General features: G+C 46.8%; 1 protein-coding gene across 1 annotated transcript; it reads right to left on the bottom strand.

Moving 5' to 3' along the window:
* GPR27 (G protein-coupled receptor 27) lies at nt 1–2,820 on the bottom strand. Its single transcript, XM_016940112.4, has one exon. It carries the CDS (start codon nt 2,450–2,452, stop codon nt 1,325–1,327), a length of 1,128 nt encoding a protein of 375 aa, XP_016795601.1. The 5' UTR covers nt 2,453–2,820; the 3' UTR covers nt 1–1,324.
* Nucleotides 2,821–11,336: the final 8,516 nt, after the last annotated feature.

The raw sequence follows: 11,336 nt of genomic DNA, 5'->3' as shown, positions 1-11,336 counted from the left end.
TCCAGAATGAAAATACTGGTATATTTGTATAATGCAAAGAGAAATACAGATATAAATCCTCAAAACGGAAGGTACATTAATAAAAATGTAGCATTATAAGCCAAAAATATTATATAGTACTTGCAGAATTTAGTCTTTCAGTTTAACATTATAATGTCTAACAAAGAAATATTATTTAAATTATAGTTCTCATTATTAATTTAAAACAACCATCAGTAGAACAGCACAGCTTAACCTAGCAAACATTTTAAGGAAATGCTTTGTTTCCTAGAAGGAGGATATCATTATATTCCATTCATTTATACCATGAACAACAGAAGAACAATTTTCAAAGTGGAAATTAGTTTCATAAGACAGAATAAAACTGGGCTTCTCAAAGCACAAGCCATTTCCATAAAATTAATTTTTTATTGGCAAAAAATACTTAAAACAATTTTGATGTAGTACTCTGCTTCTCAGAGCCCTCCCAATCCTCGAACCACAATCTGTACACACGAACACATGCAATACTGTATTTTTCTCCACATCATTACTAACCAAAACACTTTACTCTTTTAAAACTTACAACTTGACAGAAATGTTTCCATTCAAGATTGCTATAATACAGAGAGCAGTTGTCACTGACGTGGTTTTTAGCAGCAGAAAGTAAACCGGGAACCAAATCTTACTTGTTACTTACTGCTTTAAAAAAATGACTGCCTTGCTACTGATCTCCATCTCTGCTCTTTAAGTTCAGTATCAACACTGAGACTTTCAAAGAACCAGCGCAGCCCAAGGACCCTGCAGCCGGCAATTCAGAGGGCATTTCAGACAACTTCCCCCCGCCCCCCCCCCCACTGTCTCCTGCTTCCAACAGAAGATCCTCAAGAAATCTAACTTGTGAAGAAGTCCCCCTAGGTTCCTCTACTTCACTGCAAAATGTAATGCCACTTGAGGTTGTCAAAAATAGCTTCTGTAGAAAACTGGCCATGGTCTTTAGGAAACGTTGCATGAAGAAAATTAGTACAGCCTTTATAGAAAAAGAAAAAAAGGAACCACACATGGAATAAAAGACGTCAGTACCGGTACAAAAAGACTGCAGGGCCTATTGTCAGGAAGAAAGTCGAGTTAGGAGGACGAATGTGCGGAGCTGGAGTGGGCTGGGCATCCTACTCCTCACCCACCCCACCCCCAAAGGAGTCAGTACAATCCAAGTGTCTGTCCACTTCGAGTCATTTTGAAGGCAGCTTAGAAAATTAAACAGGGGCCAGAAGGAAAAGATACAACGTCACCGTCCAAGCCAAAGGGAAAGGCTGGGTTGGGGGTCTATGTGGCGGGGCCTCCCTCATAAACCAATGCCTTTCAGGTCGCAGGGATGGGTCGCCTGGGTGGTCCGGGGGCTCTGGCAGCAGGGGAACTGGGCCCTGAAGCAGTCCCTCAGCTCCCTGTTGAAGAGGAAGCACACGACGGGGTTGATGCCGGCCTGCGCGAAGGTCAGCCACACGGAGGCCGTCAGGTAGGCCTGGGGGACGGCGCCGGGCCGCACCAGGACCCGCAGGTAGCTGGCCACGACGTAGGGCCCCCAGAGGAGCAGGAAGAGCAGCGTGACGGCGTAGAACATCTTGCACAGCCTCTTCTCCGTCTTGAATTCTTCCAGCACGAGGAGGCGGCGCGCGCCGCGGCCCGGCCCTGCGGGCCGGATGCCCACAAGCGCGGGCGGCGTGGGCCCGCGGCCGAAGCCCGCCGTCCAGTTGGCGGCCGCCTGGCCGGTGGCGCCCGGGCCGTGGAAGGTCCAGTCGTGGCTGACGGCGGGCACCAGGCGCGCGGGCCGCATCTTGCGGCGGTCGTGGATGAAGAAAAGCAGGCGGAGGTAGACGAGGTGCGTGGCGCCCACCACCACGGCCAGCAGCAGCAGGAAGCCCAGCGCGCCGGGGGCGCCGTCGGGCCGCTGCTCCAGGGCGCACGGCGCGTCCTCGTCGTCGCCACCGCCGTCCAGCACTGGCGGGAAGGCCGCGGCCAGCGCCAGCGCCCAGGCGGCGCACACCAGCATGGCGGCGCACGGCCAGCCGGCCAGGCGCTCTGCATAGAAGCGGTGGTGCGCGATGGCCAGGTAGCGGGTGACGCCCACGCCCAGCAGCAGGAAGGCGGCGTGGAAGCAGAAGAGCGCGGCCAAGAAGGCGAGCAGCTTGCAGCCCAGCGCGCCCGGCGGCGCCCCCGCCGCGGCCGCCGCTCGCCGCGCCGCCAGCATGACGGCCGGGAGGCAGGCGAGCGCGCGCAGCCCGTCGGCCAGGCACAGGTCGAGCAGCAGGTAGTACGGGGCGCGGTGCAGGCTGCGCTCCCGCACGATCAGCAGCGCGAACAGCACGTTGCCCGCTAGGCTCACGCACAGCAGCAGGCTGAGCGTGGCCAGCTTGAGGCCCAGGGCGGCCGCCTCGCCGCCGCCGCTGCCACCCGGCTCGCTCGCGTTCGCCATCGCGGCCTCACCAGGCCGTGCGCTCCGCCCCGGGGCCGTCCCCTGCCTCGCCGCTCCCGCAGGCCGCCCGGCCCGAGCTCCGCCGCCCCGCCGGCCCTGGGCGAGCTCCCCGTCCTGCGGGGCTCAGCCCGCTCCCGGCCGGCCCCTCCTGGGCTCCCCGAGCCGCCGCTGTGCCGCCGCCGCCATCTCAGGAATGGTGCGCGCAGGAGGAGGCGGCCACTCCCTGCGCCCTAGGCGCCGCGGGCTTCACTGCGGACAGGGTCTCGCCACCGTCCGCAGCCCCCCGCATCCTCCTCCGTCTCCTCCTACTCCTCCGCTGCTGCCGCCGCGCCTCTTGGCTCTGCCCCCCGCCGGGCCCGCCGCCGCCGCCGCCGCCGCCGCCGCCGCCGCGGAGCCCCCTCCCCTCCGCCGGAGCGCGCAGCGCGGCCGCCGCCGCCAGCCCCGCCGAGGCATCCCGCACCGCCTGGGCCCGGCTGGGCTGGGGGCGCCTCCGCAGCAGCCGCGGGGTCGGGAGGCGGCCGGGAGGGAGGCAGGGCCCAGGACGCAAGGTGGCGACAAGTCGCGTTTGGCCCCAGGTAACGGGGGTCCGGCGGCGGCGCCCGCGCTGGGGTCACGGTGGCCGTGCGCGGGGGAGGTTGCCTGGGCTGGCAGGGTCGGGAGGCCTCAGAGGGGACAGGAATATCTGGAATGAGCCTTCTGCCCGAAAGCCGGGAGTAATTTACGATAGTAATAGTCATCGTAATCCTAAAACCGCCGATACTCAGGTGCGCACTGATGTGGGTGGCAGTGTGCTGGGGAGCTTGGCAAGCATTATCTCCCTCAACAGTAATCACGAAGTTGTTGCCATCCTTAATCTCACTTTATACCTCAGGAAGCAGAGGCTTGGAGGTCAAGGGAGTTGAGAGCCGGGAAGTAGCGGAGCTGGGATTCAAATTTCGCTTGGTCTGATTTCCAGTGCTGGACTCACAGCGACTCTGCAGCATCCCCTGCTCGCTAACTCATCCGTGATCCCGGTGAAGGACCTATATCAGGGAAAAGAAATGCAGCATTTCATCTTTAAGTGACTTGGAAGGTGAACCCTATGCCACCTTACTCCCAGGATATCTATTTTCTGGGTAAGCCTGAAAGGGCAGCCCCTGTTGTGATTCTCAGACACACCGCATTTGTCTCGCAGGACCTTGCATGTGCTGGTACCTCTGCCTGGACTAGCCCCACAACAGGCTCCCTCTCCGTAGGGCCTCCTTCTAACCCGTCTGTCTTACTCTGTATCCCTGCCCTCTAGTCATTTCCTTCTTAGCACTTATAATTTGTCATTATATACTTTCATTTCTTTTTAAAAATCATGCTCTTCTAACTAGTCTCTAAGCTCTTTGAAGGCAAGGGATCATGCCTGGTTTTCGGTACCACTGCATCCCCAGTGCTTAGCATGGTAAAGCCAGAATTAAGCAACGCATTGTTTCTCACCCACACTCATATTTTTTTTCTTCTGTGCAGAAAATTATTTGTTGCCTACTGATTACATGCAAGGCAGGCACCTTGATGGGCATTTTCAGGATAGTGCAAGATCATAGAGGGCCTTAATGATCAGGCTAAGAAGTCGAAACTTTAGTCTGCAGGCAGTCAGGAGCCCTTGAAATCTTTTGAGAAGGGGAGCGACATGACTAGGTGTGCTCCAGGAACATTATTCTGGCAGCAGTGTTGAGGAGGGATGACAGAGCAGAGCCGGTAAACCTAGTCCAGAGCCTCAAACTTCACTATGTGCAGAAATCACTGGGGACCCTGTTAAAATGAAGATTCTGATTTAGTAGTTCTGGAATGGGGCCAGAGGTTCTGCATTTCTAACAAGCTCCTGGGTGAGACTAATGCTGTTGGTCTGCTGACCTTACTTTGAATAGTAAGGCCCTTGGGGACAGTTTGGATATTTTTTTAAAAATCCAAGTGATTTTTCAAGAAAATCAACTATTGAGCACCTGACTTGGGACTCCTAAGTGGCCAGCAGCAAGTGGCTGACCAGGTACATCTGTAAATGTATGTTGATAGAAAATAGATTTTGGAGGGTGTATGGGTTAGGAATTGCAGTTTGATACTAGTAGCAAAAAACGTGTACATGAGTTTATTTTCCTCGTGAAAGAAGAAGTTTGGAGGTCAGTAGTTGCTGACATTGATTTATTGGCTCAAGGACTGAATCTCTGAAAATCTTTTAGCCCTTCCCTCATGATCACAGTAGGCTGCCGACACCCCCACCATCATTTCTTCATTCCAGGCAGAAAGAAGAAAAGGGAAAAGAGCAGCAATATTCCAGCCATCTAAGTAGGAAGAGCTTTCTAGAAGCCCTACATTATAAACAAACACTTAAACATATCATTGGCTGTCAATTGAGAGTGAGCACTTGAGCAAGGGAGGGTAGGAAATGGTTTCTTATTTCTTTGTTTAAAGTTAGACCCATGGCTGTAGAGAATTCGATCCTGCCTTGCTGTGGCCCTTAGCTCTTGGGCTGCCTCTGCCCAGAGGAGGGAATGCCTTCTTAATAACCCACACAAATTCACCAACTCTGGTTGCTTTATGGTAATACTAATGGCAGCCAGCCTCTGCCCAGAGGAGGGAATGCCTTCTTAATAACCCACACAAATTCACCAACTCTGGTTGCTTTATGGTAATACTAGTGGCAGCCACCTTTTACTGAGCACTTGCTGTATGCCAAGCATTGTGCTAAATTCTCGACATGTGTTATTTAATGTAATCATTGTAATGGCCAGATGTAGTATGTGCTGTTACTGTCTTCATTTTGCAGAGGAGGCAGAGGGGTTAATTTGTTCACGCTTTCACCACTTACACTTACTTTACACTTACTTTCAAGTAAGTGTAAGAGCTGGAAGTCTGACTATTTATTTTGAAACAGGGTCTCACTCTGTCACCTAGGCTGGAGTCAGTGGCATCATCATGGCTCACTGCAGCCTCAACCTCCCAGGCTCAGGCAGTCCTCCTACCTCAGCCTCCTGAGTAGCTGGGACCACAGGCTTATACCACCACGCCCCGCTAATTTTTAAAAAACTATTTGTAGAGGCCAGACGTGGTGGCTCACACCTGTAATCCCAGCACTTTGGGAGGCCGAGGCGGGTGGATCATGAGGTCAGGAGATCGAGACTATCCTGGCTAACACAGTGAAACCCCGTCTCTATTAAAATGCAAAAAATTAGCTGGGCATGGTGGCAGGCGCCTGTAGTCCCAACTACTCAGGAGGCTGAGGCAGGAGAATGGCATGAACCCAGGAGGCGGAGCTTGCAGTGAGCCGAAATCGTGTCACTGCACTTCAGCCTGGGCAACAGAGCGAGACTCCGTCTCAAAAAAAAAACAAACAATTATTTGTAGAGATGGGGTCTCCCTATGTTTCCCAGGCTGGTCTAGAACTCCTGGGCTCAAGTGATCCTCCCACCTCAGCCTCCCAAAGTGCTGGGATTACAGGCGTGAGCCACCACACCCAGCTGAGGAACTCTGTGTTTAGAGTCCATCCTCATGATCTCCACAAACACTGCCTCTTTGTTATAACTGCGAAGAAAGCTTTTGAGTTTATAAAAGCGGTAAACTAACATACACAAACTACTGATGCTCCCGTGCACAGAATTATAACCCCTTTCGAGAGGGAAGGATTTTTCAAAACCATCTAATCCTAACACTTGAATTTTACAAACAGAGAAGCTCATGAATAGCTGAGTGGGAGGGAGAACCCAGGTCCTCCCACTCCTAGGTCACTACCTTCCACTTTAAATCTTCATATTTTTTGTTCTAATGAGGACATGGTGTTCGACAAGTCACTTAACCTCTTGGAATCTCAAATGTGTCCATTTATGAAATGGGACGTTGGACCAAATGATTTCTGAGGGTCCTGGGCTCTGAAGTTGAGTTTAGGTATAAGGAAATGGAAGTTAAGTGATTATGTCTCCCAAATGGGGAGAGATTTATTTTTCAGAAAAGGACACAAAAGAAGAGACATTATTAGTTCCTTATAACTTAAAATTTTCTGTTTTCTGTTTCTATCTACGGTGCAAAATGCTGCTCTTGAGATTTGCTTTAGTCATTTTCCCAGGCTCAAATAGCAGAAGCAGCAGTAGAAAATATATAAATCATGGTTCTCTCACAGCATTTATATGCCTACTTCTTTCATTATCAACATTTGTTCAGTAGATTAATGCTTAAGGAAAAACTGTTCACATTTCATTGGCCAGGATCAACATATTTTCCTTTTACTGTTTCTAGGAAGCTGCAGGCAAGAATTTTAAATGCTTTCTTAGGCACCAAATTGCATGCCTTCATCTCAAAGCAAAACAGCTCTATGACATTTTTTTCCTATAAGAAAATTTCCATTATTCTTGTATAATCAAATTATTCCTTTTGGACATAGAAACAAAAGTATTTCCCACCCCCACTCCCCAAATCATTTATGTCACTTCTTTGATGTACGTATAGATGGTGTGAATGGTACTAGAAATCCTGACTGTTCAGAGGAACTGGTTGGCACCCTTTGGCAGATACAGTCAAGGTCATGGGTTCCCTAATCATGAGGTCCAGTCTGGCCAGTGTATCCTGTTTAACCTCAGGCTTCTGGCCAGTCACCTGCCAATAGGTACATTAAACACCAAGTTAGAGAAGGTTGGTTTGACTTAACTCCATCCCAACTCTTAGAAAAAGTGAGCCAAAGTCTAGGCCCAGTGGATGTTGGATTATCGAAGGGCGGCACTCAAGTTGACCTCCCCATGGGACAAAGTCATAACTTTGACAATGAAAGTGGGCCTTGTGGTGATGACCACTCTGGTTCATGTCCAGGTTCCACCACTGACTAGCTGTGCATTATTGGTAGTTGTACATGAACCAGATTGTACCTAACTGTAAAGAGCCCAGACTTTGGCTCATTGGGCAAGTCTCTTGCCTGCTCTGAACGTCTGAATATCAAAAGCCCATTGTGGGAAGATTCAATTAAATGAGATTCATTTACAAAGAGTGTAGCACAAGGTGTGCACACAAGTTGTGTGCAATAAATGGTTAACTACACTTATGCATATTTGCTCTTACCTGACTATATAAATGTCTTGGCTAACCATGATTTAATTGACTTTTATATTTCCCACCTCAGCTTAACCTAGCAGGATGCCCTGTACACAGTAGGTTCTCAATATGTATGTGGCAAGTATGAGTGTCAGTCTATATAATCAAGAGTGCAAGAAGTGCAGCTGCTTCCTAGAAACCTAATTTCTGACTCTGTGTTGCCATTTTATCTTGCTGGTGGGGAAAAAAAAGGTAGCCTTAGTGCATCTTGGGTTTCATCATGGGTCCTTGCTTTCTCGGAATATACTGTAATTTCAGGCAAGTGCCTAAATTGCCTAGTATATGGTCATTCAGGATAGTGCGCGCATGTGTGTGGGGTGTCCCTTGTCATGTTTCATCAGTTGTTGGCATATCGTTCCTGTTCTTCCAAGCCATCGTGGTTTGGTGACTCTTGGCTGCCTTGTGCCAGACTTGTGGTGTGAGAATCTGGGCTGAGGATGCATTTGATATTAGATGCATCCACAGGCATTCTTCTCAGCAGTATGTCTGAGAAACTGGGTGCAGCTCCCCTCTCTCTCAGTACCCTTTTCTTCTCTTCTCCTCCTCCTACCTTCATCTCCAGGGACTCCCTATATACTCTGGAAGAGGGTGAAAACCCAGTTCTTCCTTGTTCTTCTAGACAATGTAATTATAGTCATCCCTCAGTATAAACAGGGAATTCGTTCCAGGGCCTCCGCGTGCACCCGAATCCATGCATACTGAAGTCCCATAGCCAGCCCTGCAGAACCCATATATATGAGAAATCAGCTCTTCATATATGCAGGTTTCACATCTCTCAAATACTGTATTTACCATCTTGTTTTGATTGAAAAAAAAATCACATATAAACCAACCCATGCAGTTCAAACCCATGTTGTTCAAGAGTCAACTGGAATCAATTTCCCTGGGAAGCTGTGTTCCCCAAATTCAGGTGTTTGGAAAAAATAAAAGCCGGGAAGCCACCTTGCCATAAACCTCGCCTAGTCAAGGAAGCCCAGAGCGTGCTATCCACTTGAATGTTGGGAAGGAAAGGGAAAAATAGAGGAAGAAAAATTATCACTGCATATCTCAAAATATTGTGCTTGCTGTCTGTATTTGTTGAATGAATAACTGAATATCTTTATGTGTATATGTATAGCATATTGTTACACTTCATTTAAGCAAAATATGTTTAGTGAAAACTCTTTAACAGTTGGTTTTCTTTCTCCACATGCAAGAGAATGAAGTTGCGCCCCAACCCCACCCCATATATTTTAAAAAAATCAAAATTGATGATAGACCTAAAACTCAGGGCTAAAACTATAACAACTCTTAGAAGAAAATATAGGAGTAAATTCTCATGACTTTAGATTAGGAAGTGGTTTCTTGGATATGTTCCCAAAAGGATAGGTGACAAAAGAAAAAAATACATAAATTGGATTTCATTAAAATTTTTAGAGTTTGTGCTTCAATAGACACCATCAAGAAAATGAAAGGCCCACCTACAGAATGGGAGAAAATGTCTTCAGATAATGTGTCTGATGGGGGACTTGTATCCAGAATATATAAAGAACTCATAACTCAAAAAAGACAACCCAATTTTAAAAATGGACAAAGGCTTTAAATAGGCATTTCTCTAAAAAGAAATGTAAATGGCCAATAAGCACATGGAAAGATACTTTGCATCATTAGTCAATAGGACAATGCAATTCAAACCATCTGAGATACCACTTCATATCTACTATAGTGGCTATTATCAAAAATGTAGATGATAACAGGTGTTGGTGATGATATGGAGGAACTGGAACCCTCAGATGATGCTGGTGGGGGTGGAAAATGATACAGCTGGTTTGGAAAATCATTTGGCAACTCCTCAAAAAGTTAAACATAGAGTTACCTTATGACCTAGCCATTTCACGCCTAGGCATTTACCCAAGAGAAATGAAAACATGTCCACATGAAAGCCCACATGTAAATGTTCATAACATCGTCATTCCTAATAACCAAAAGGATAAAGCAACACAAAGGTCAATGAATGAATGGATGGATAAATAAAATGTCATATATCCCTACAGTGGAATACTATTCACTCATAATAACAAGTGCTGGTATGTGATGCTCCAGCGTGGATGAACCTTGAAAATACTGTGCTCAATGAAAGAAGTCAAACACAAAAGACCACATATTGTACAAATCCACTTATATGAATGCCCAGAACAGGTAAATCCATAGTGATAGAAAGTTGGTTAGTAGTTGCTGGGAGCTGGGGGAAAGGATTGGAGAGTGACCACTAATGGGTCCAGAGCTTTTTGGGGGGTGATGAAAATGTTCTAAAATTAGGTAATAGTGATAGTTCCACAACTCTGGGGATATCGTAAGAAAACAGAATTATCAAAAAAATTCATATGAAAGTGAGGTCACCTCTGTGGCCTTTGGAGGTGTCTTTATTAAAAGGTGGATAGGAGCCTGGCAAATAACATGAACTCCTAGTTATGGCTTTCTGAGTGAGTGCAGATTCTTAAGGTGTGATTTCTTGTACTCTTACCTGAGGCTGGCCACAGAAATAAGTCATGCCTTGCCATATGATCATGTGCACAAGGATTGCCCCCTTTGGTGGGCCTTAGCATTTACGTGCTTTGGGGCTTTGATGTTTAGGTAAACCTGGGAAGAGAGATTAAGAAAGTTTTATTTAACCAATAGCTTTATATTACAGCACAGCCACTAGAAAAGCTATCATTTTTTAGATCCAAAAATGCACTAAGCTGTTTTGCATATATGATTACTAATTTACTCCTACAAAATCTCCTACCCCAGTTTGACAGATGAGGAGCCTTGAGTTTTAAAGCAATTAACCATAGTCTGTGGTCACACAGCACAAAGTAGAAGAGCAAGGTAAAATTCCAGTCTGTCTGGACCGAAAGCCTGAATTCTTAACAAATATGTACAGAGAGCTTTGTCGACTGATACATAATTGAAAGAAAACCTATCGGGATGATAGAAGTATTAAACTGGGATTGTATCTGCTAGTACAGAATTGCGAAAAACCATTATGCTAATGGCATAGGTGGCAGTATTTTAACCACCTGAAAATAAACACTTTCAATATCGAAAAGAAACAAACAAGGAGTCTACACTAACATGTTATCACTATTTAAAATGCCATTATTGATATTTCTATAATGGTTTTCTAAGCAAGTTATAGCAACGGCTCCAAGTGAGAAAAAAAGGCCTTCTTAAAAAATGTGGCCCCTTTCTTTTGCATTATATTTACTAGCTGTTTAAACTCCCTCTAGTGGTTAAGTCATGTTGTGATCCTAAATTTTGCATTGACAGACTCAATGCAACCACCAGGACTAGAGTGCTACTGGGAGTGCCGAAGATTACAAGATCAAACCTATTCCTTAAGCATTCTCTTCATGTGCATGGAATAATGGTATATATATTGTATATCAAAGCTGCTACTGCTGTAATCCTTGCCTTCATCTCCTTTCTCTCTTATTTGGTCGAAAATCAAAGAGTGCATCGATTATTGATACTTTCTACTCTAGAGAATTACAGTGAATATACTTTATATGGTGGCGATTTGGGGGGTACATCCATATAAAATGTTCTGAACTATGGAACAGGTTCATAGTTCCATAAGACACATCTTTAAGTTCCTGTAAGACACATCTTTAAGGATGTACCTACTGTTTCTTGAATTGCTAGTTTACCTATTATGCAACGACTTCCTTGTAATAAAATATGAAAGTTTGGCTCTTTTAAATGCCCACCCTCTATATACATACACCTCCCACCTCCCACACACATATAAATTCTTCCTATG

The sequence above is a fragment of the Pan troglodytes genome, chromosome 2 (genome assembly GCF_028858775.2).
Source record: "Pan troglodytes isolate AG18354 chromosome 2, NHGRI_mPanTro3-v2.0_pri, whole genome shotgun sequence".
NCBI lineage: Eukaryota > Metazoa > Chordata > Mammalia > Primates > Hominidae > Pan > Pan troglodytes.
This window is presented reverse-complemented; position numbering and strand designations above follow the sequence as displayed.

Bases quoted from the DNA above. Each gene is read 5' to 3' on its own strand.
- GPR27 (XM_016940112.4), bottom strand. From the start codon at position 2,452: ATGGCGAACGCGAGCGAGCCGGGTGGCAGCGGCGGCGGCGAGGCGGCC.